The 25,893-nt window shown below is 42.1% G+C and overlaps 1 protein-coding gene and 1 long non-coding RNA gene across 5 annotated transcripts in view; one reads left to right on the top strand and one right to left on the bottom strand.

Annotated features, from left to right (window-relative positions):
* The window catches only part of LOC124301982 (sushi, von Willebrand factor type A, EGF and pentraxin domain-containing protein 1), a 36,594-nt gene that overhangs the window by 4,279 nt on the left and 6,422 nt on the right, over positions 1-25,893 (top strand). For both annotated transcript variants that reach the window (XM_046757656.1, XM_046757655.1), the window contains exons 2-22: positions 7,021-7,105; positions 9,720-9,753; positions 14,668-14,749; positions 16,926-17,092; positions 17,635-17,775; positions 17,862-18,091; positions 18,181-18,534; positions 18,619-18,993; positions 19,072-19,240; positions 19,326-19,688; positions 19,774-19,956; positions 20,043-20,219; positions 20,289-20,491; positions 20,577-21,200; positions 21,279-21,402; positions 21,490-22,812; positions 22,887-23,339; positions 23,422-23,639; positions 23,736-23,988; positions 24,072-24,913; positions 25,000-25,883. In XM_046757656.1, coding sequence (XP_046613612.1) covers positions 7,025-7,105; positions 9,720-9,753; positions 14,668-14,749; positions 16,926-17,092; positions 17,635-17,775; positions 17,862-18,091; positions 18,181-18,534; positions 18,619-18,993; positions 19,072-19,240; positions 19,326-19,688; positions 19,774-19,956; positions 20,043-20,219; positions 20,289-20,491; positions 20,577-21,200; positions 21,279-21,402; positions 21,490-22,812; positions 22,887-23,339; positions 23,422-23,639; positions 23,736-23,988; positions 24,072-24,913; positions 25,000-25,883 — 7,280 coding nt within the window. In that variant the 5' untranslated portion in view covers positions 7,021-7,024. The remainder of the gene's footprint in view (positions 1-7,020; positions 7,106-9,719; positions 9,754-14,667; positions 14,750-16,925; positions 17,093-17,634; positions 17,776-17,861; positions 18,092-18,180; positions 18,535-18,618; positions 18,994-19,071; positions 19,241-19,325; positions 19,689-19,773; positions 19,957-20,042; positions 20,220-20,288; positions 20,492-20,576; positions 21,201-21,278; positions 21,403-21,489; positions 22,813-22,886; positions 23,340-23,421; positions 23,640-23,735; positions 23,989-24,071; positions 24,914-24,999; positions 25,884-25,893) is intronic.
* LOC124301999 (uncharacterized) lies at positions 301-25,528 on the bottom strand. 3 transcript variants are annotated; one of them, XR_006907609.1, is made up of 6 exons: positions 25,416-25,528; positions 25,174-25,334; positions 24,992-25,090; positions 19,770-20,228; positions 17,617-17,839; positions 301-617 (listed from the first exon to the last, which is right to left on the bottom strand). It is a non-coding gene; the product is annotated as an uncharacterized LOC124301999 (long non-coding RNA). The 3 variants fall into 3 exon arrangements; XR_006907610.1 differs by lacking the exon at positions 19,770-20,228 and having other exon boundaries at positions 301-411; positions 493-617; XR_006907608.1 differs by lacking the exon at positions 19,770-20,228.

Here is a 25,893-nt window from a genome sequence, read left to right as displayed (position 1 = left end):
GATATTTCGCTATTTGCGTGTAATAGCAAACGACAACGTGAAGTCTATCGGATGAATAAATACTTTCTTATCTAGAATCGGTCATTTCACCGTGTTTCATCAGCATAAATGTACGTTTATGTGCCTTGTTGGTTGATAAAAGATAAAAATATTTCATATTACGTTTATCATAAATGTTTAGTTTCAGCTTTTGTCAATTCTATTACCAGTACGAAATATAAATAGCTCTGTATTCCTGGTTACTAATAAATATAATGCAATCTTGTATACCCTTGTACATTTTCAATTCTTTCCGTAGTTACACCGTGTGTAAGGTCTGTAGATTTTGTTATTCATCGATGGTACAATTACACTTCGGCCGTGAGTATCTGTTTCCATAGTTCTTTCCATCACGTACATGTATAGAATTTGCTTAGAATTGTAAAACGCGGGAATATTACTCATCCGATGAGTGGGAATGAACTACTTTTCATATATATATTCGCTACTTACCGCCATCCGCAGGTGCTGGGATCATTGACATTGATCATTGCGCGCCGAAATCGCAGAGAGGATTGAGCAAGTGTAATTCACATCTTGATTGTCCGATGCTACAGATGGAAGAATTCGTAGCTCATCTGCATGCAAAAATATATTATTTCTATTTATCACACAAAGGAATTTCATTCATTCATTCATTCATTCATTCATTAATGCGTGACCCCGCAAAGTTGAGTAACACGTTATACGTACCATGATTATATATACGCTCATGCAGATAAAATAATTATACATCCAATCGCACGTAGGTTCCTAAGGCGTAATATCCTGGCATTACGGGTCATTGGCATTTAATTCCACCTCTTGCAACGTAATATCAGGTTGAAAATATGCGAAGCGTTTTCATTTTTATAAACTATTGGAGTATTTTTTGACGGTTCATCAAAGTATCGGAACAAAGAACCCCCAACAAACATAAAAAAAAATAAATAAAATAAATAAAATACAAGTCTAGAAAAGCGCGCTTGTGCTAATAATTTTGTCAGAATCTTCGAAAACATCTCATTATACTCGAAAGTAAAATACTGGAAGTACAAGTCTCTTACTACTTCGGCATGCATCTCAGATTCGAATTCGTCAAACACTTGCGTGGGTATACATCATACCTTAACGTACCGTGTAAAGGAATTAGCTTTCTCCCGTTGGAAACAAGCCCGCTTATATGCACAACCTACTACCATACATAACCATAGTATTTAATTATTGTAGGTACGGTGGGAAGGTATGCGAGTTGCGTTGCAGAATAGGTTCATTTCGTATCACGTACATACGTGATACAGGAACCGAGCTCGCCTTCCGAGATACGCGATTCTACCCGTATTTGGAGACAATTTAAAAAGACTAATCAACGACCGGTTGCATCACGGTTTGCTTATTCAAATCTTCACTGTCGTTATTTAAAAAAAAAAAATTCTTTTTTTTGGTTTTTAAAACGTGATTGTTCAATGCACACAGCATCCGTGTTTCCAAGCGACCTCCATTCGCACCAATAATTACCATCTGTCTGAATGGTGCAGTTGAGGTGGAAAGATTGACATCGGTTAGTTTATTCTTGGCGTTAGCATCCGCGTTGGTGTTTCACTACTCTCAAGGAAGAATCACCGTTGCTTGTCCCACTGGCCATTTGACAGTTATTACTTATGACTTGAATGACTTATAAATACACGTTTGCCTATCGCTTGACTGCGTGAATCTCTTAATTGTCAAATTATATTAAATGCCGCGAGGATATGAATATACATGTTTGTATCATGGTTTCAAGTTTAGGAAAACCTCGATTCGGGTTACATCCACCATCTCTTTTTTCTTTGGGTTAGTTCCGTAGAGCTTTCGGATTGATTTCCATACCTCCATTTTCACAATTCGGTTTTTTATTTTCTTCTCATTTTCCACTTCAATTAGCACTGCGTTGTTTAAATACTTTCTAGTCTTGACCTACACCGCACGCGCAGATGTTGATACACACGAATTCAGAAACGAAATGAAACGCCTCGCCCAAACTAGCCGTCTAACCAACGCCACCGATTATTGCCCATACTGATCATGTACAACGATTTCTATTTAATAAGGAATCACGATATTCAGGTTATGATTTTAGAATTTTTATATTCGTTCTCAATTCTAAGATCGTATGTATTCGCTTACTCTTCAGAAAAGAAGAGACACACGCATGTTATGGTACGTAATACGGACAGTACGCCGTAAGTCGTAATAAAAACTAGATTTTCTTTTGGCCACAATAAAGAATGTAGGCATAAAAATTAATAACTTAAATTTAGATGTTAACCGAGATAAATTCTAATCGGATTGATATGATTATTTATTTATCAACAATAATAAATAAATGTATTTTGAATCAAGTATTTTTTTCCATAAAATAGATCTGGCAACAGCGCATCTAATAGCTGTGCATTGTTTTTGTCAGTGCTCAGTTGAATTTCATTAGCAAATTTACAAAATGAGTAAGGAAACAAGTCAATTTCACAACGGACGATTTGGAGAGACAACAAAGTATAAAATGGAACCAAAGTTTTTTCATCCGACGTTCCCACATTTCCACAAATCACATTCTCTAACGTCCGACCAGGCTTAATAAGCTTAAAAACTGTTACCAAATTGATGATTATCAGAAACAAAAACTGTGGACCTTAAAAATCAAATAATTCCTTGGTAGGATAAGATCTTGCAAATACAGACGATAGAATTTTAATCGATGAAAGCCCGCTCGTGACCAATGAAAAGCAAATACGTATTTCTTGAATCTCGTTAATTATACAGCACGGGTATATTCATACCCTTAATGAAATAAATAATTATCGAGGACGCGTGCCTCGCCGCGTTATAATAAGAATACAGGCGCATCATGTCCACCACTTGTTCGTTACCCCGTAACTATTTCAAGACTCGTGTTATATTCTCCTCGCTCCAGTTCGCCCCTTAACGAAGATCAGCCTAGCAGCAGCAGCAGTAGCAACAGCAGGAGTAGCAGTAGCAATTAACCGCACCTGTCCATGGTAACGAATCGAAGGTAATAAGTTATTCGCACGCGTAGAATAAGGACGTCGAGCAAGTAGTTTCTGCGTGCTTAGATTGTTTGAATTTGAATTTTTTTTTGTGACCATGCATCGAGTCCCGAATGACATATTCCGGAGAAAAAAGCTAGGACCGGTTACTCCTCGAGGCTTTGAAGACTCCCTGCTAAACCGGCAGGCTCGAGGATCCAAGAGTGAATATTATTCGAGCCCAAGCGAAGCGATAGCCAAGCCCCGTTACTCCTCTACATAACAGCCTCGGAAAACAAGAATCGGAGAACCTTTTCCCCGTTTTAATTGTCGGCTAGATGCAACCAATCGCAGGTACTAGAACAGTTTTACAGTTGCACCGATTTTTATTCTACATTTAGGTACGTATACTGCTTTTTTACTTTTGCCAAACCCCAGGGACTGTGCAAGCTCTGATTTTAGGGTCCAAATACCGAATTTGAAAAGTTCCGGAAGCGAATAATTTCGAATTTTTTGACGGCGAAACTCGAAGTAATGAAATCAAACTTGGACAAAACCATCAAAGTTCCGAATGTGCGAAAATGAGAAAATTTCAAAATCTGAAACACCGAAATTTTGATTGATGGAAAATTTTCAGTTCTTCAAATTTCACCACTTTGATCTTTCTTCGTTTACGTTCGGAATCCTGGTACCATTCTGATTTTAGATTGTGAGTAAACTACACTGTGTGAGGATATATTAGATTTTGAAATTTTAATCCATCGGAACTTGAATTTTCGGAATCTTGGAATTCGGAACTTTCTTTGTTGTTTCTCCAAAGTTTGATTTCTCTACTTCAAGTTTCGCTACGAAACAATTCGGAATTCCGCGCTTTCGGAACTTTTCAAAATCGGAACTTCAGCACCACCCCTGATTTTATGCCTTCGCGTTTAGACATATTTTACCTTACAATACCTCCTGTCAGTCCAATCCCGGTTCTGGGGCACGTAACGACTACGTGCTAGCTGTTTATAAACGGAATTGCCGGCAACTTCCTGCTTTGATTAGATCTAACGGACCTGCCTGCGTGCCTGCATGAAGGCACGGCATTTACGGCAATTCGCTATCAGTCTGACCGACCTGCATGGTCTTTGTATCAGGCATAATGGTACCTGATCATTTTTTCACTTCATTTCGTCACCGCGCAGTCATCGCCATTTCGATCGGGCATTTAAATACAGTCCCTCGATACGAGACATTCATTTGGTAAAATTTTTCATAGACGAATTTCGCCACAAATGTTAATGTTGAGAAAAAAAAGTAAATAAAAATCCTTTAAATAATACAGAGAGATTAATTAGTCGAAAGGCGTTTTAAAACGTAATTATAACGAGCGACGAAACTGCAGGAAGATAATATCGTCGAACAGCCGTGAGATCGTTCTTACTTTTCGTATCACACTGTAAACGTGTTCATACATATATATATGGTTAAAACTTCTCGGTGTTACACGTACCTAGAGCGATTGGGCACGATTAGCTTTGAGACAAGGAGTCTGTGTTAATTGTGAATCCCATCAGGCACCGGTTATTATTATACGTATATGTATATATGCATTCGTACACGGTACGCGGTACGACGATTCTGAATCGCAAGTGTAAAAAAGAAATTCTCCTTTGAAAAACAATGGCGTTACATAAAGGAAAACCGATTGTACTCCGGGGATACGGGTGTAAGAGAACTGTGCGGGATGCACGAAAAGAAGAACTTTCGCGAGTAGGTATTCGCAGTGTGTGTAATGTGTTATACTCGTATACAGCATTGTCGCGATTGCGTCGCGAGTTTAGACAATCCCACGCTCTGCGAAGTAGGTATCAACCACCATGTGTTAAATTAACATTCGCCTTTCAATCTCTTGCGTAACGATGATCCAAACGAAACGAGCAGTCCTTTTTGCTCTTTTCATAAACGTCTCGTCATTAAATGTCACTCGATAGCCGAATTGTCCATATTTATCTTCATCACTCTCGGTTAACCACGTCGAATTCCATTTTACCATCAGCTTAAGACATTCGCAAGGCTTGTTTTGTTCCGTGTGTCATTCGTAAGCATATTTCTGGCAGTCAAACGTCATTGGATTATTAACGATATTGATTTATCAGAGAATTTAACCATTTCACAGAGTTATCGTAGTCAATGAATTTCAAATAACGTAATCAGTTCTCTTCTTCTGGTCCGATTGCCGAAATTTCAATCGAAGAAATTGACAAGATTTGAAAACCTTGGGACTGTCTGATTGGATCGTACGAACGAAGACGAATCAGGATCGAAGAGTCGAAACCAGAGATTGAATTTATCTGCCGAATCCTGCACCTACGTGTTTTAAGGATGAGTGGACATAGCCGAGGTCAAGGAACTGATAAGGTGGAAGCAAAGAGGCCGAGCTGCAGGCGAGCAGCCAACCGTGTGGAATATATTGGAGGCTGGAGGCCGAAGGCGCGCCTGTAGAAAGTTTTCTGATCTCGGATTCCGACGTTGCGAGCTGCTGACGGTGTTGAACAAATACTCGATGCCTCGAGAGTTCTGCATTCTGTGAGAGGCACGGGATGTATGCGAGGGGCAAATTGGCGAACCGCGAATTATAGCGTGATGGTGCCGTTTCACCGAGAACGCGATTTTCCATCAGACGCGTGGCGGAAGTTACGGGGAAACGGCGAGAAATCGGTATTTGAAAACTGAGAAATCGACAGAGACAGAGAGAGAGGTTAAATTGTTACGGATCCAAAAGTTCCAAATTTGAAGAGTCCCGAAAGCGCCTAATTCCGAATTAGTCGGTGGCGAAACTTGAAGCGAAGAAACCAAACTTTGAAGAAACAACAAAGTTTTGAATGGTCGAAAAACCGACGGATCAAAGTTCCGAAATGAAAGATTCTGAAAATTCAAGTTACGATTGAGCAAAGTTCTGAAAACTAAAGTTTCGATAGAGTAAAATTCCGAAAATTAAAATATACTAATATACACAGCGTAGTTTACTCAGCAAGTGGGAGTAAAAAATGAGAAAAACAAAAATCAGAATGTACAGGATTCCAAACGTAAAGATATCGAAAATCCAAATCAAAGAAAGCTGTTTCGGATCTTTCAATTTTCTCAATCTCGAATTTTCGGAACTTCGACTTGTCGGAGTTACGCCCTTTCGGAGCTCTGAGCGTTGTGTTTCAAACCATTCGAAACTTAGATGTATCGTCGGAGTTTCATTTCCTTACGTTAAGTTTCATCGCCAAAAAATTCGGAATTAACTGTTTTCTTAATTTTTCGAATTCTGAATTTCAACCCCGCTTCTTCCTCTCGTCACTTGGCGCGTGCGAAAATGCGATTTTCCGTAAGTTTCTCGATGAAATGGGTTCCGAAATGCCGACCAGCGATCGATTTCGAACACGCCCGAGGCTGGCAATGAGCGTGGCACAATGTCTTGCCAATCGCAATCCCCGATTCTTGTTATAAAACTCTGACACACTCGCCTCGAATGAAAAAGAGAGAGCGGAATAAGGGAAGGAAAAAACGTACAAGTGCCACATGATGCGGGTCGGTTCAAAGCTGGTGCTGCTGTAACGTAACCGTGATACGATATAGGCGAGAGAAGAGATAATCAAGCTCTAAATCGAGTACAGTAATTAAGAATTACGTGTTCCGTCGGCGCTGTTGCGCCTTGTATGTATAACGTGTAGCTATGCGAATAATACACAAAGGTTGAAAAAAGGAAATGACAGTATAAGCTCATTAAGCGGAGACGTGTAGACAGCTGGTGAAGAAATTTTCTCCCGAGTTACGTGTTACGTTGTATCTATATTGTTACGTTGCGTTTTTAATCCGCCTACAATCGCTTCGACGATCATTGCAACTCTTCGTAACAATTAATTATATTCACTTGACGAATTGATCTAGCCACTCGACAATGTCGACGTTATTTTAATTCCTGCCCTTTTTTTTTCATCTGTTGCAGAAATATGCTGATTAGAGAATTGGCGACCATCTGGTTCGCCATCCTCTTATCATCCTCACTGAACTTCCGGCCGTCCGATGCCCAGGTATGACATACATGTACATATAAATTATTTACACATGAACAAATATCCGAGAATTTGTAACTCGGTCACTTTTTACAGTTTATTTCACTATGCTATAAAATTATAAACAGCCAGCCGATAGGTACGATATTTTCTGAATTGACGGTCACGATTTACATCGAACCGAAAACTGTGCAGTAAAATCGATTCCGTACGGTTATAAAAGTACAAGACTCGAGATTCATTTCCTGCTACCGTAACTAACTCCGCGGTTTAAAACTCTCCCGTCAATATATCCAGAGCACATATACCAATCACAATTATTATACACAGGCGATTGACGGAGTGAATAATTTCGCCAACAGCGGTGATTACGATGTGAGTAAAAAATTTGAAAAAAAAAGGATGGGTGATTTCAAAAGTGAAAACTTTCCTGCGCGTAAGAAAACACCTGTGTAAATTTTCCCGCGCGTTTGCCAAAGAGTAAGACTAACACGAGTCGGAATATTACGCAAGTCGCTGGTTTGAAACCGCGAGAAATGAACTGACATTATAAGACACAGCTGCAGAGGCTGCGGCTAGGCGATTACGCACACGCAAATTCCTGAAGTTTGCATTATTTATTTACAAACCATGCAGCAGCGCATTTATTATCGAGCCGACATTCTTTGGCCCCGATTGAATATCGCTGATTACAAAGCGCAATTGGCCACAGTGACCGGCTCTTATACCCCGTTACTAACTGTACAAAGCTCTGTAGGTACCCGGTCAACTCGTAGGATTCACTTTGCTTTGCTTTACATTTGAGCCGTAGGTTTGAATAACCGCTACGCAACGCGTTCGCCGTTGTTGCAGCCGCAAATAAACTCGTAAGTCAAAAACCGTGTTACAACTGTAAATCTGTTCACCTATTCGCTTCCATTTACAATACGAACGTCATCCTTGACCCCCTTCGACGAATCGTCTGTCACAATCGCTAAATTTCGATTCGTTTCTCGGGGTTCGTACACTTTTTGGAATATGAAATTACCTCACTTTTCAAGGCATTCCGACCTGAAAGTTGGATTTTTCCAGCAATCTTTCAAGAAATATACAACTGATTAATGATAATTTTTTTTTTTTTTACACGTCAATACCAATACCTTTAATATTATCTAGTGAATATTCTGACTAGCAATTTGCAAATAACAACCTGCGATTTTCCGCAAGAAGAAAAAAAAACGAAAAAGAAAATTGGTATCAAGTAATATGCATAGAATGTATGAAGTTGTGGCAATTTGTTTTTCTTCTCAAGATCGATAATACTTTTTATAAGAACGAGTTCATTTCTTCGACAGACTCAAAATTTCACTCTTATTTTCGAAATTCCCTGAGTTTTCTCGATTTTCGAGGTTTGCCTTGTTCCCAGATTCAATTATTATTCAATCTTACTTTTTATTCAAATTTCCAACTCGAAAATCGTTATTAAGTTGATTTTATGAACTCCACGCACCTGATTCGAAGTGCAATTATCAACATATTTATATCGACTACCGAAATATTAAGCAAAAAACAACGATACAAACGTTATTTCATCTTACGTACGCACGTTCGTCGGTTAATGATCGTTGTATTTATCACACTCGCATTGTTTCGTTTGTTGTCGATTGTGAGACAAAGTGTGAGGCGCGATTCCGCGGCTGTTGTACCGGATCTGTGAGTGTAGATACACAGAGTGAAAGTAAACCCGTCTGCAATACCTGCTCTTATGACCGTTCGTTCGTTCCTTGTCCCTTTACTGCCGACCGGCTTCAACCGCGGTTGCATGCAGCATGAATATTTGCCGCGAGATAAGCGGTCCAGCGGTTGTAAAAGAATATCGAAACATTTCACAAGACGCGTGGACACGATTGAATATCTTTATAATCTCTGTCGCGGAGAATATTTTCAGACAAAAATTAATCTCTTCCATATAGGAATCGGACAAGAGTTATTTTTTCGATTTTATTGACTGGATTAATCGATGCATGGATCATTCTTAGCTCAGTGACCATCGCTAATCGACAAGTTTTTCGAATAATTCTAACTCGACGTATCACCGTTAAATTTTTACTGAGAAACTTTGTTTTTCTGCAGAATACGTAAATCACCGCAACTCCTTCAAACGAGTATAGATACAAAATTGGTGAATAAAAATACGTTTGAATCGCTTTCGCCAACGGATTAACAGGCGTACCGATAATTACGGTGACTATGGGTTTCGGATTTCCCGATTAAATTCATCCCTGGAAGCCGCATCGAGCGAGTATCGTCGTAACAGTAAAATGTTTATGTTGTACACTTTCGAAGACCAAGAATGTAATAATTTTATCGTTTACCTTAAGCGTAAAAAATTGCGGTGAAAAACAAACGCAAAACCGCGTCTGTAAAAGGCGATATAAAAATACCTTGCAAGCATATCCGGCACATCTTCTCCAAAAATAAAATTGATTAGCCCCAATAAAATCTCGCACGTGAAATCTTTGTGCAGTTTCTCTCACATGCCGATGTGACTTAATTCTTCGCCATTTTTCCTCCTTTATTCATCGATTATAATTTCCCTGCATTTCTGGCGTGAAACTCGATAATAACTAAATATCTTCGTTCTTGATTTCAGGCTTCGGCGTCGAACATATTCACGTGTCCAAATGGTACGTATAAAAAAACCGTCCGATCTCCAAGGGCATAGTGAAAAAAGAAAATTATCATAAAATGGGAAAACTATTATATGTATAGCGTAGATAAAAACGGGAAGGTTATGCACAAGGGTCACGGAAGAATTTACCTGCAGGAAATTGCAGGGGGATAAAAAGGTTAGATGATAAAAAGCTGAAGATGAGAAGGGAAACAAGGGATACAATGGGGGATTTTGTTCGTCGGTTCAACCGAGCAGACGGCGCCAAAGTGGCGGTAGTACAAGGTCGCAAACCGGATAAGAGAAGATCCACAAGGCGTGTAGCAGCATCCCGACTCTTTTTTCCTACCGCAGGTTCCTTCGATCGACTCCGAAGAAGGAGAACTCGTAAAAGTCGCGAATAAGCGTTTGCCAAGCCCTAAATTACGCGGGTTAAAATATATGATGTTAAAATTTAGATGACCTTCGCATTGACCTGAAGGGTGACCCTTAAACAACCTTCAAGGATCCTGTGTCCCGTTCTTTGCATTTTAGATCGACAATTAGAGTGACGAGAATATCGCCGTCTGACAGAATTATTTATACTCGCAATAATCTGCACGGAGAAAATGTGGTATTTCCTTTTTTTTTATCGCGTTTCTAGTTACATACAAATTTATATTATCGTGTTATAAGTTTGTGTATATATATATTTATGTAAATATATATTTATGCAATAAGGTGAAATGAAAATGAAAGAGGAACTAGACTAAGAAATATACGAATAGCAAATTTTACGACTGCTATAAATGAGGTTCTGCGCAATGTAGATCGTATTTTGACGAGAAATCTTCAACCGTGGTTTGGAATTTTAAACGTTTATTGATGCCATCTTAAATGAAACCGCTAATTGTCATTATGTACGTATAATTTATAACGGTTATTCAATTAGTTTTTCGCGATAAGTGAATCGTAATTACACGCATCGCATCATTCCTTGCGCCGTTATATGTATAGGTGTCGGATATATGTATAATACATATAGTATATACATATATGTATATGTATATATAAGGCACAAATGTGTAAAGTGGGACAGTGGCGCTGAATGTTCATGGGTTGTAAGTTATTCGGTAACGGGATCGAAGTGAAGCAACGCGGGTTTTATACCCAGGATTCCGTCTCACGACACGCCCTCTTCTTTTTCTTCTTCTTCTTCTTCTTCTTCTTCTTCTTCTTTTTCGCCCTCCTTGCAGATTTTATACATATCCAGTTACTTATTTCTCGTCTACGCTTGACGCACGTTCGGTTATCGCGGTTTATATACAAGGTAATTATTCCTGAGTGCATCCGCGACGCAGTTATACCTGTATTAAACTGATTCGATTTTTATTTTTCTTTTGTTGCACCTTTAAATGACGATCCTTGAGGATTTTCATTTGGATATCCAATTATTACAATTACAAAACTACCGACCTTAATGTAATCTCAATGTTTTGACGTTTTTAAGATTTTCATATTAATACATATGTAAATTACGGTAGTTTTTGATTCCATTTTCTTTTTTTTTCTTCCTTTTCTTACGCACCCTTCAAAATGTTAGTTCTTAGCCTCGAAAGAAGCCTCGTTTAACCGGAACTCGGTAGAAAAATAACTCGGTGGCGATGGGGACGTAAAAATGGGATTGACAATGAATAAATCTTTATTGTGTATGTAAAACACATCAGATTTTTAAAAATGAAAAATCATGCATTCTGCACCATGTCAAACGATTATTCTTAATTATATTCTGAACCCTACCGGGTCTCGTGATTAATTGGAATAATTTAACGATGCGTTCAAGATCCGTCGGACAACTTGTATAAACTTTTCCATAATTTTCGAAACCACGCATGTTTTTTTTGTGCGCATATGAAATCAACAGACAGTATAATGTCCGGAAATCATAAGCGCGCGTCACCAGCAATCGATTCAAACTATTTATCAATATGTATAATATTCTCTTAGTAGGTATATGCATAAACTATACATCGTAAAACGTGAATCATACGGATCGATAAATTTAACCTTTGGGAACGATGTATCCTGGTCGAGAACCCGCATAGATATACATGTATACAATATTTATCATAAATGTAAATTGGCATGCGAAAAAGAATTGCCAGAATCACTCCTGCAACGCGAAACTTCAAGGTCAAAATAGACGCTACAACTACGGAATGTAAAAGATTAAAAAAAAAAAAAAAAACACGTAATAAAATAAGAAATTACAGCATCAATAAAAATACTTGGAAATATTCGTACAGACTTCTTCTCGGGACTGCGAAGAATTGCAATTTGACGACACAAGGACGCAAATGCATTTTTTTTTTTATTGCCATCGTTTTTTTCTTTGCTCTTTCTTGATGGTTGTATTTTTTCCCCCTCAGATCATAGTTCTCGCTGCAATTTAGCAATCGCTTCAATATTACTGACAATCACTCGGTTGCGTCATCGGTGCAATTCGATCATCCGCATCATCAGCGTTTCTCAAGATGCTCGATGACAAATTACTTAGCTCGTTTTATTTTGCTATTGGATAATAGCCGGTCTGCGAATACTCGCAAACTATGAAAACATGGTCGTTGAGAAATACTAAGGAAGACGTGCGCCGCGAGAAGAAGACACTTTTAAAACCGGGAGGACGAGACTGCATTCCACAACGATGAACACGCGCTCAGTTTACCGAACGAACGGTCCGAACCAACGATCGCAGAATTTTGTCTCGATTCGCATGGTCGAAAATACTCAGCATTGTTATTTTTTTATTATTATTATTATGATTATTATTATTGTTGTTGTTGTAGTCATTATTATTATCATCATCATCATCAATCCGACAGTCGAATAGTGAAAGATTGCAAAGAGGAAAGAAAGGAAAGAGAACAAGAAACGCGCGTAATTCATTCTTTGCGGACGAATGAATGTAATGTACAGTTAACTATGATTTGTCATTATTACTGTGGCCGGTGACACGTAAGCGTGAAAATATATATTCAAATAAACTCAACTCGCGAATCGATGCGTAACGTTATTCCTATAATCGAGGTGACGGATTAACCACCAGAAGTGAAAGTCGTACCTACATCATCTCCTATTCCAGCGGCACTTCGAGCTGCTTCCTCGACCTTTTCGACGATTAGGTAATTGTGAAAATCTATGCTCAACTGTGAAAAGGCACATCATCGCGTCTGTGAGAACCTAGGGAATGATTTTCACACGTTCCAGTCGTTCAATTGCAGGTTCATCGACACCGACGACAGTCGATCGGCAATTTCGTTGAATAACTGACAATTAATTTACAATCGATTAACAATCGATTCATGCCAAATCGGAGGCTGTATAATCCCGTACGACATTTCCGCTGGATCGGTCCTTTCCCAACGTTCCAAGTCTACGTACCGGTTGTCGTGTAGCAAATGCGGGCTGGTTATTTCCGGAGAACTTCGGAGGAATGAAATGGCTCGATAGTGGCGCCACCATAACTGTACCGTTAATCCAACCGCGTCACGCGATCGATGCCGATTCTTGGATGAAAGGACTTTTGAAATTGTCACCGGGATAACAAAAGTACGAGAATCTCTGAATCCGGATGATGAAAGAAGATTGATTTTTTCGTCTTTTTTTTTTTTTTTATCAATAAACTGCTGAAAAATAATTCCTTTCCGCAACTTCAAACATCGTTTGTAATCCGTATCGGTAAAAATCGGCATTTAAATCGACTCGCTGTGCGCGGAACGTACGCGATAAAAAAAAAAAAAAAAACAAAAAAAAAACCCTCGGCATCGAATCTTCTCGCTTACCTACCTGAATATAACAATTACGGCGTGGGACAGGTTGAAGGCACGGTTCAATAACGCCGGAGTCGAGGTATAAGGTATGTGTCTCAATGGGGCGCGCAGCATACCTTCGTTGCCGGGGTCCCTGACACGGATAATTTTCTCAGAAGCCTCCTGCACATCTCTGATCTCCTTCGTTCACTCTTTATATGTACACGCGCCTCTGACTTTCGGTCGCCACGGCACACTGTCACCGCATTTCCCCGGACGAAATACGAACAAGAAATTCGTTCCTGCAGCTCCGGCGACTCGCCCTGCGGCAAGTATAACTTTGAAAAAAGAATCGAGGTCGTCCGCCAGCTCGTAACCACTATTTTAAATCCGATTTGGGGAGGAAAATGATATTATAGGTACTCGTTTCTGTGGATTCGAAGATGAGGGCGCCGTCTGGCGGCGAAAACGCGCAAGTAACCGCGTCGTATTTAGAGATAAAAGTTGTTTTTCGTCCCGATTTTTACTCCGAATCAACTCAACGCAACGAAACAAAGCTCTGATAAGATGCACAGAGTTTTACGTGCATCGATATTCGCGTGAATCGGTGAAAACCGCGAACCGGTTAACCTGTAAATCGGTGCCATATTGGACGGTGTTGATCATAACAACGACGATAAAGTATTTCGACGCTAAATTTGGACGGATAACATATTTCATCGGGATTTACAGTTATCCACGTCCATCGACGATTATATTTCAAGCCTATATTTGCCCTGTCACCAATCGCAACCGGTACGCGTACCTACACCGATAGAAAAGGCCTACGTGATCCTTGTGTTTAATTATTTCCTTGACCGTGATATCGTTAAAAGTCTCCTCAGCGTCACTTCGACTCCGCGTTGGAATTGTAGTCTATTGAATTTGTTCAGGGTGTGACCGAGCCTCGCGCTATAAGGCCGCTCGTTATATATCCGCCGCTCAACGACTGGGCAGGGGGCTTCTCGCTCTAAATTTTTTCCGTCGCAGAACCGTCCGGAGTTTTTAGAACATCCAAAGCCCCGCGGTTGGTCTTATAACGAGAGCCGAGAGCGGAGTTGCCTTCGTACCTGCGCCTAAATCCTTTGTACTTTCCTTTTCAGGATGGGAGCTGAGGGGTATTCACTGCTACAAATTCTTCAACATCAGGCATTCTTGGGAAAAATCAGCCGAGCTATGCAGGAGGTAAGATTTACGGAAAAGGTTTTAGTCCCTGATGCTATAAGGGTGCTGCTCACATATGCTAAGATAAATTTTCCGTTATTTCTATTGGGCCTAAAGACCACCTTCAGCGGTGGGTCTCCTTTTTATCTACCGATCGCCCCAGGCCGCAGGTTATAACCCATCTGAAGGAGCCATACGCAAAATGACAAGGCACCTTCACTTCATTATTTTATTTTTGTTTTCATATTTTATTAACACGAATAAACATTTTTGAAATCCGTACAAGTTCTCACGATATTTCGCAATTGACAATGGAAAGAAATAAAGCGAATGAGTTTGTCTTCTGCGATTGGATTAATTATTTGCGAATGTTTCACGGTAAGGATGTTCATTTCTGCACATACGCAGCACGCTTCTATTTCCCAATTCATTGCCGAGGAGGCAATCGCATGGCGGATGTAACGTAATCTTGACAATCGTGATTGCAGTATGCTGGAATTATATAGGTGAACATGTACTTGGACTATACGGTTCTTGCCAGACAAGAATACGTTGACCTCGATAGTGCCGATCGAGTCTCGTCAGCGTTTCTTTTATAATCGGCTCAACTGCGGTTAAAAAAGTGGGATTCTATTCTGCTCAGATTGCAGGCTGAATCGCGTTTTCTATACATCTGTGTACATTTTTAGGCATTTCTATGTACGACTTTGTTTAGTCGAGAACACGTGCAAACGAATTTTCTGTATTAGCAATATTTACAACGATTTGGACATTTTTCTTCTACTTCTTTTTACAATTCCGCAACGAATTTCAAGACTACGTTTCGTCGCATGAATACCGTACGTGTGTAATCGCTGTAAACGCATGCTTGTACGAATTGTGTTAAGTAGATACGCATGTGACTCGAAAGAAACGAAACTCGTAGCGAAGACGAGGCAAGGAGGTCATTCCTCCCAGAAAACAGGCATGTCGACGACGTCCAGGCGTCCATCTACAATCCCTTCTTTTCTGATATCTTCCACATGCTACATACATACACACACACGGGCAAACAAGTTACATGAGTTGTATATATTCATACATACATCGCGTTTATTACAATCTGTACGAATATCTAATATATGTATATGTATGAACGCGTGTGACAACTTAAAGAAGATTTTTTTCCCCGTCATGCTCAGATAAAATACCGTAGATTGTATATATTTACTGCAGAAAAAAAGGAAGACGAGAAAAAACGAACGGATGATATAAAAAATTCAGTATTCCACGGAATTTTCGGTTGTTTTGAACCTGGTTCAGGACCGGTTTCTGGTTTATTTCTTTCTACTTGTTTTTCTCGTTATAATGTTAAAATGTTATACGAAAAAATTATGATCGTTCGACAATTTTACGTGCGTATTTCATTTTTTCAAGTCCAAATCCAAAGTTTCAGGTCCATCAAAGCCTGTATCTAGATTGAAAACAAAAAAAAAAAAAAAATTTCTCGCATAGTTTTACTCTTTCCAAAACATGGTTACTTAGAAAAATTTACTTCTTCAGTAATGGCCAAAAAAAAAATTCTCCTCAACCGAATACTAATGCGTGAGATGGAGAATATTAATTTGCGCAAACTAGACGAATGTTTGCCAGAATTTCTGTTAGGTTAAAAATCCAAGAACGTAGTCTTGGAAGGTGATGAGATTCGAATTGAGGTAGTAAATAAGAGGAAAGAATTTTTTTACTTCAACCTTTTATCAAAACAAGGCATAAGGACTGCCGGTGTTAAACCGTTAGAAATAATTTCCGAGCTATATAGAGTTGTGCTAGGCATGACCATGGTAACGCTTCATTTAACATCCAAGGCACAGCGTTCTGCACGACGGGGATTTTCGTGTTGGGAATAGTACAACACAGTACGTAACACGTAGGGGGCTCGTTATAGCGTAAAACAAAAAGCAACATAAGAAAAAAAAAACATGCAGATGTATTAAAAATGATCCATTATCCGATTAAAGTAATTTAGACATTAAACTGTCTCAGTTCGAAGACGAGGCGTGCTGCAAGACTAATAGGAAAAAACGTCTTGTAATGACGGAAGTAGTTTGAGCTTGCAGGTACGCACGCGATCGCGTTTTACCCTGATTGGATGGATAAACAAGGGATTAAAAAAGTAGAATAAAAATTGCCACTCCTTCTGATCCCTCGATATTCGCAGGTACGGCAGCGAAATGATGGTCGTCGAGTCCTACGCGGAGAACAACATGACCGCTGGTATGGTCGGTCGCAATTTGAACAACTTCTGGCTCGGTCTCGCCTCTCTTGACGATCTCAGAACCAACACCCTGGAATCGGCCGCTGGAATGCTCGTCTCTCAATATGCTGGTCCGTACAACGTTCTATCCATCTTATATACTTATGTCTACTCGGGCAAGCCCACCCACTCGCAATTATGCTGCGATATAATCTAAGGGGGCGTTGCTTACACGGAACAGTCACGGGGGAGGCAATCAGACTTACAACATGTACCGGAGAGCATAATGCTGCATGGATTGAATGCTGGAGAGCCAGCACACGGACATTTTTCAGCTTCGACTACTTCAATATCATTGCTGTAAAACTTTGACCGAAGTTGTTAACTAGAAATTATCCTCGAAGTTACGCAGTTCTTTATTACGTGGACCATTGACCCAAATTCATGCTTATCAAAATCTCATGAGTCGTCTTAGTTAAAAATTTGCAATTTCAAGGTCGAATTCGTAGCCAGCAATTGGAAAACAATTAACAACGTACCGTGAAAATCGATAGGAAAAGATTTCCAAACAATTATTTCAAGGCACCAAGATTTTCTCATCCTTGTTCACATTTGACTCGCATCGTCACTGAGCCCAATTTTCAGAAAATCATACCTTTCAAACTGTGTTCAGGTTTCTGGGCTCTAAAGCAGCCAAATCCACAGTCCGGGGAATGCGTTGACGTTTCGATCTCCGACGAGCAGCAATCCTGGGCGTTGACCACGTGCGAGTCCTTGTTGCCATTTATGTGCCGAGCTCGAGCTTGTCCTGCAGGTAATTGAGCCAGAGAAAACCAGTGCCACAGGATTCTCTATTCAATTGTGTCACTCGGTGCACTCTGAAACATAAAATTATTTCAGGGTCTTTCCACTGCTCGAATGGAAAGTGCATAAACTCGGCTTTCAAGTGCGACAAACAAGACGACTGCGGTGATCTGTCCGATGAACTTGACTGCCCGGCAAATTGTCAGTTCTACATGGCCAGCAGCGGAGACGTCGTCGAGAGTCCGAATTATCCGCAGAAATACGCGCCACTCAGCAACTGCAAATGGACTTTGGAAGGACCTCAAGGTCACAACATTCTTCTGCAGGTAAAAAATCAGCTGCATAAAAGGATGTCTGAATTTTTCCGGTTCACGTTCATCGACTGAGAAGTTCTTGACGATTGATCTATTTTCAGTTCCAAGAGTTTGAGACCGAGAAGAGTTTCGACATCGTTCAAATTTTAGTCGGTGGAAGAACCGAAGACAAGTCTGTAAACCTAGCAACCTTGTCTGGAAAGGAAGACCTAAGCAGCAAGCTGTTTGTATCGGCATCGAATTTTATGATCATTAAGTTCAGCACTGACGGATCAGTAGAAAGAAAAGGATTCCGCGCGTCATGGAAAACCGAGCCTCAAACATGCGGCGGTACTCTGAGGGCCACTCCTCAAGGACAACAACTCACTTCACCGGGCTACCCCCAAAACTACCCTGGAGGATTAGAGTGTCTCTACATCATTCAGGCCCAGCCTGGAAGGATCATATCTTTGGAGGTACGCATTGTATACGCTGAAAATAAGCTTTCCGTTAAAATTCCTGCATTTAACGACTTCTGTCTATTTAATACACCTAATAAGATCGAAGACCTGGACTTGGAAATGAATCGGGATTACATGCTGATCAGAGATGGAGACTCGCCCAAGAGTCGATCAGTGGCAAGGCTGTCAGGTGACATTGACAACAACCCACGCGTAATTATGTCAACGGGAAATCAGCTTTACCTTTACTTCAAAACCAGTCTTGGAGACTCCAAACGTGGTTTCAACATTCGGTACACCCAGGGATGCAAAGCGACAATAGTAGCAAGGAATGGCACCGTCGAATCGCCGTCTTACGGTCTCAGCAATTACCCCAACAATCAGGAGTGCCTTTACAAAGTGAGGAACGTAGACGGTCGACCACTGTCGTTAAAGTTTGATAGCTTCGATATCCACAAGACGGACGTGGTCCAGGTAATATTTTAAAAGAAAATTCCGAGTTTCAAGATTCAGCAAGGATGAGTCACGTTGTTTTTTTTTTATCTTGCCCAGGTTTACGATGGGTCGAACACAAATGGCCTGCGACTTCACTCGGGAAACGGTTTCACTTCGAGCACCAGACCAAGGATCACACTGACCGCTGAAAGTGGAGAGATGCTGATTAGATTCGTTTCCGACGCTCTGCATAGCGGTCTCGGATGGCAGGCTACTTTCTCCGCAGGTTTGTGCCCCACACCATTTGATTTGCAAAGAACCCGGCAGGATGGATTCTTCTTTCAACGCTCACATGACGTTCTTCGTTCCAGACTGCCCGCCACTTCAGCCAGGCGAAGGAGCACTGGCGTCGAATCGAGACACAGCCTTCGAAACGGTAGTGACATTCTCGTGCCCGTTGGGTCAGGAATTTGCAACTGGAAAGTCGAAAATTTCCACCGAATGTCTGCCAGGCGGCAATTGGTCTATAACGTATATTCCAAAGTGCCAGGAGGTCTACTGCGGACCCGTTCCTCAGATCGACAATGGATTTTCCATCGGTTCGACTAACGTTACGTACAGAGGTCTCGCCACTTACCAATGCTACGCCGGCTTCGCATTCCCTACCGGCAGACCTGTGGAGAAGATTTCATGTCTGGCTGATGGTCGATGGGAAAACAAACCCTCTTGCTTGGGTGATTAATAATTTTCATTCCTCTGCCGAATAAAATCGATTTTGTGTTACTTATGAACAATTTTCTCATTCTTTGACTTACTCAGCTTCTCAATGCGCTCCGCTGCCGGAAGCTCCACATGCGAATATGACGATATTGAACGGAGGCGGGCGCAGTTACGGTACAATTGTGAGATTTGAGTGCGAACCAGGTTATATTAGAACCGGACATCCTGTAATCCTCTGCATGAGTAATGGCACCTGGTCTGACGATGTTCCAATATGTTCCCGTAAGTGATGACAATGATTGTTCAATGTACTCTTCGTCAAGTTGCTAATTTCTTCATACATCAAGGTTCTCGACTTTTGTTTCTAGGTGCACAGTGCCCAATATTACCCGTTGTCAACAATGGCTTCATTGTTGACATGTCGAAGGAATATTTCTTCACTGACGAAGCTCGTGTTCAGTGTAACAGAGGATACAAGCTGACCGGTAACAACATAATCGACTGCGGTCCCAACCAGAAGTTCAACAATGTTCCAACTTGTGAAGGTGAGTAGCCTGCGGTTACACAAAAAATTATGGAATTAATACATGACCACCTTACTTCTGATCAATTAGACATCAACGAGTGTGCTTCGAGTCAGTGCGATCTGGCCTCTACCGAGTGTGTCAATACTCCCGGAGCATTTAGCTGCAAGTGTAAGAGTGGTTTTGCGGCAACAATGGATTGCCGACCGGTTGGCGATCTGGGATTAATAAACGGCGGTATTCCTGACGATTCTATAACGGTTTCAAGCTCGGAGAACGGATACTCAAAGAACGTGAGACACTTTGCCTTAAGTCAATACCGCATTCCACATTTCTTGTCACGACAACCAAGCACTATTCCCATTATTTTCAATACAGGGTGTCCGTTTGAACAACGGAGGCGGTTGGTGCGGGAACAGCGTCGAGCCTGGAGCGAACTGGGTAATGATAGACATGAAGGCACCGACGATAATTCGCGGCTTCCGGACTCAGAGCGTGGTCAGAACTGACGGAAACATTGCATTTACGTCCGCGGTGAGAATTCAGTACACCGATGATTTGACGGACACCTTCAAGGACTACACGAATCCGGACGGAACAGCCGTTGAGTTTAGAATTCTGGAGCCGACTTTATCGGTTCTGAATTTGCCGGTTCCAATCGAAGCGAAGTACATCAGGTTCCGCATACAGAGCTACGTAGGCGCTCCGTGTGTGAAACTGGAAGTTATGGGCTGCACTCGGCTCGAATGTAGTGACATCAACGAGTGTGCAGTCGACAACGGTGGGTGCGATCAGAAGTGCATAAACACACCAGGCGGTTTCTCGTGCGGTTGTAACACTGGCTTTGAGCTGTACAAAGCGAATGGAACCGCTGGTTTTTACGTTGAAAAATCTGAAGACGGTCTGCGTGACGGTGACATTTATCAAAAGAATAAAACCTGCGTTCCTGTTATGTGCGCGCCACTGCCTCCCCCAGAGAATGGAAAAATCTTGTCCACCAAGGTAAGATGATTGACAGTGATGAGGTAAAACAGGACAATACCCGAGAGTAGCTGGCTCAAACCACATTCTCTTTTACAGTCACAATACCACTTCGAAGATGTCATCAGATTCCAATGCAACTTTGGATATGTTCTGTCAGGTTCGACTGCAGTGGTTTGTACCTCAACTGGTATGTGGAATGGTACTACACCTGAATGTCAATGTGAGTATTAAATGAATTCCATAACTATTAATCTTGGTTAATTAAATTCAGATAATCTCAACTTATCTTTTTCTTGCAACTCCACAGATGCGAAGTGTGTATCTCTGCCGGATGATAAGAACGAAGGTCTTACGGTGATTCGTTCGAACGAAGCGAGCGTGTTGGTACCGTTCAAGGAGAACGTTACTTTGACTTGCAGTAACAACGGTCGCTTATTGAGAAACACAGCAACTTCTGGCTTCCGTCAATGCGTCTATGACCCCAAGCCAGGTTTACCAGACTACTGGCTTTCCGGTCTTCAGCCGGCATGTCCTCGTGTTGATTGTGGTAGACCTCAGCCGACACCTGGTGCCGAGTACGGAAAATACTTGGATACTAAATACCAATCATCATTCTTCTTCGGATGCCAAAATACATTCAAGCTAGCTGGTCAGACCAACCGAAACGACAACGTGGTACGTTGTCAAGCTAACGGCGTCTGGGATTTTGGCAACCTGCGTTGTGAGGGTCCAGTTTGCGAAGACCCTGGAAGACCTAGCGACGGTATACAGATATCTCGCAGCTATGAGCAAGGTTCTGAAGTTCAATTCGGCTGCAACAGACCAGGATATATCCTGATAAACCCACGACCTATAGCTTGCGTAAGAGAGCCGGAATGCAAGGTGGTAAAGCCTCTGGGTTTGGCGTCTGGCCGCATACCTGACTCCGCGATAAATGCAACTTCAGAGAGGCCAAATTACGAGGCGAAAAACGTGAGGCTTAATTCGGTGACAGGATGGTGTGGCAAGGAGCAACCATTTACCTACGTCAGCGTTGATCTCGGCCAAATATACAGAGTCAAGGCCATCCTCGTGAAGGGTGTCGTTACTAATGATATAGTCGGACGACCAACGGAAATTCGTTTCTTCTACAAGCAGGCGGAAAGCGAGAACTACGTTGTGTATTTCCCGAATTTCAATCTGACTATGCGCGATCCAGGAAATTATGGAGAACTGGCCATGATCACACTGCCCAAGTACGTTCAGGCGCGTTTTGTCATCCTCGGAATAGTCAGTTATATGGACAACGCATGTCTCAAATTTGAACTGATGGGCTGTGAGGAACCTGCCGTCGAACCACTCCTTGGATATGACTATGGATATTCTCCGTGCGTCGATAACGAGCCCCCAGTGTTCCAGAACTGCCCTCAGCAGCCTATAATGGTCCAAAAGGGATCCGACGGTGGTTTATTACCGGTAAACTTCACGGAGCCAACGGCAGTCGACAACAGCGGTAGCATTGCTCGCCTTGAAGTAAAGCCACAGAATTTTAAAACACCAATTCAAGTTTTCAACGACATGGTAGTCAAGTACGTAGCATTTGATTACGACGGCAACGTAGCAATCTGTGAAGTGAACATTACGGTACCTGGTAAGTGTAGCATTGGCTCTGATTGCGATAGTAGATTAGTATAGAAATTCTCATCGCACGATTGATCATTTCAGATGTAACGCCACCCAAGCTGAGTTGTCCACAGAGTTACGTGATTGAGCTTGTCGAGAGGCAAGAAAGCTACACCGTAAACTTCAACGAAACTCGTAGGCGTATCAATTCTTCGGACGCTTCTGGACCAGTGAAAATAACTTTTGTGCCGGATCGTGCCATCATACCAATTGGCGGTTTTGAGAATGTCACTGTCTTCGCTACAGACTCTTCTGGAAATAGAGCTTCTTGCCATTTCCAAGTTTCGGTACAAGCCACACCATGCGTTGATTGGGAATTGAAACCACCAGCCAACGGTGCACTCAATTGTCTACCTGGCGACAAAGGACTCCAATGTATCGCCACTTGCAAACAAGGTTTCAGGTTTACTGACGGTGAACCCGCGAAGACTTACAGCTGTGATGCGAAAACTCGCTGGTCACCTTCTTCCCTCGTTCCCGATTGCGTCTCAGAAAGTGAGTTGATAAATATTTCTACATTTTCAAGTCACATACGAGATCAAACGTTGAATTTTATCGTCAACTTCACTTTTTATAGACACACAGCAGGCCGATTATCACGTCGTTGCTTCAATCACGTACCGCGCCAATGGGGCTGTCACCAGAACATGCCTTCCACAGTATCAGGACCTAATGGCTCAGTATTACGTTAATTTGAACACCCTTTTGACGCAGAGATGTTCCGCGGTTAATGTCAACATGAATGTGACGTTCATTAAATCCATGCCAACTCTTATCGAAGAAAACGTTCTGAAGGTACGGACTTGATCCAAAATTGATGTAGTATTTAGCACTAAATCAGTGGCGGTTAATTGCCATGACGAGAGAATTAATTTTCACAACAATTTCCAGATGGACTTCATAGTGGCAATCGTTCCCGCAGTTCGTCAACCCCGATTGTACGACTTTTGCGGTTCAACCCTGAACTTGATCTTTGATTTATCAGTACCTTACGCGAGCGAAGTGATAGGTCCGCTATTGAACGTGTCATCCATAGGAAACCAATGTCCACCATTAAGGGCGCTAAAATCTTCAGTAAGCAGAGGATTCACATGCAGTGTTGGCGAAGTGTTGAACATGGACACAAATGACGTACCTCGCTGCCGTAAGTGCGATGTCAGATAGTTTCTTCTACATACAAACATGATCAAACTATTTACTTTATTTACTATTTTCATGATTTTTTAGTCCACTGTCCAGCCGGTACGTTTGCCGGGGAGAAGCAAAAGCAGTGTACATATTGCTCCAAGGGTTACTACCAGAACAGCGACCGCCAGGGTTCCTGTCTGCGTTGTCCATTCGGCACATACACTAAGGAAGAAGGGTCCAAGAGTATTGATGATTGCATCCCGGTTTGTGGGTACGGAACATATTCCCCGACGGGTCTGGTGCCGTGTCTTGAATGTCCGCGAAACAGCTACACTGGTGAACCCCCGATTGGAGGATACAAGGACTGTCAGCCCTGTCCAGCGAGCAGCTTCACGTACCAGCCGGCAGCGACAGGCATAGATAGATGCCGTCCAAAATGCTCACCAGGAATGTATTCAGACACTGGATTGGCGCCATGCGCTCAGTGCCCAAAGGACTTTTACCAGCCACAACACGGGGCCACAACATGTCTCGAATGCCCGACAAACATGTACACGGAGAGAAGTGGCGCCCTGGGTCGCGAGGAGTGTAAGCCGGCTCAGTGCACCCCAACTGCTTGCCAGCATGGAGGACTTTGCGTACCGATGGGTCACGGTATCCAATGTTTCTGTCCGGCTGGATTCTCAGGTCGCCGTTGTGAGATCGACATAAACGAGTGCGCTTCTGAACCGTGCTACAATGGCGCCAGCTGCATCGATCTTCCTCAGGGCTATAGGTGCCAGTGCGCTAACGGATACTCGGGTATAAATTGTCAGGAGGAAAAGTCCGACTGTCGTAATGACACCTGTCCCGAGAGAGCAATGTGCAAGGACGAGCCTGGCATAAATAACTACACCTGCCTGTGTCGGTCTGGTTACACCGGCGTCGATTGCGATATTACGGTAAATAAAACTTCTCGCACTAACGAGCGCAGGATCTTATGATTTGTATTTTGGTAGCAGTAGCTTAAATTTTTCTACCTTTACAGATAAATCCTTGCACGGCTAATGGAAATCCCTGCAACAACGGGGCAACTTGTGTGGCTCTTCAGCAGGGCAGATTCAAGTGCGACTGTCTGCCTGGATGGGAAGGACAAAGTTGTGAAATAAATACCAACGACTGCGCCGAGAAGCCTTGTCTCCTTGGAGCAAACTGCACCGACCTGGTTGCTGACTTTATGTGTGACTGCCCGCCAGGATTCACGGGTAAACGTTGCCACGAGAAGATAGATTTGTGCTCAGGAAATCCCTGCCTGAACGGTATCTGCATAGACAAGTTATTCAGACACGAGTGCATCTGTCATCCAGGATGGACTGGTCCAGCCTGCGAAACAAACATAAATGAATGCGCTAGTAAACCGTGTCGTAACAACGGTCAGTGCATCGATAACATAGATGCTTATACCTGCACTTGCGAGCCTGGCTACACAGGTAAACAGTGCCAGCACACGATCGACGATTGCGCATCTGAACCTTGTCAGAACGGTGCAACTTGCGTTGATCAGTTAGATGGATTTGTATGCAAATGCAGGCCAGGTTTTGTTGGCCTGCAATGCGAAGCAGAGATCGACGAGTGTCTCAGCGACCCTTGCAACCCAGTTGGTACCGATCGTTGCGTTGATCTGGACAACAAATTCATTTGTCAATGTCGCGAGGGTTTCACTGGAGCCACCTGCGAAGTCAATATCGATGATTGTGCGTCTTATCCGTGCTTGAACGGCGCCTCGTGCAGGGACGATGTAGGTGGTTACAAGTGCAGCTGCCTCGACGGATGGGCCGGTGCCAACTGCGAGTTTGACATTGGCACTTGCCAAAATCATCCCTGTCAAAACGATGCCAACTGTATAGATTTATTCCAAGACTATTTCTGCGTGTAAGTAGAA

Source organism: Neodiprion virginianus, chromosome 4, assembly GCF_021901495.1.
Source record: "Neodiprion virginianus isolate iyNeoVirg1 chromosome 4, iyNeoVirg1.1, whole genome shotgun sequence".
Taxonomy (NCBI): Eukaryota; Metazoa; Arthropoda; class Insecta; order Hymenoptera; family Diprionidae; genus Neodiprion; species Neodiprion virginianus.
Note: the sequence above shows the minus strand (reverse complement) of the source record. Positions and strands in the feature narration are given on the sequence as shown.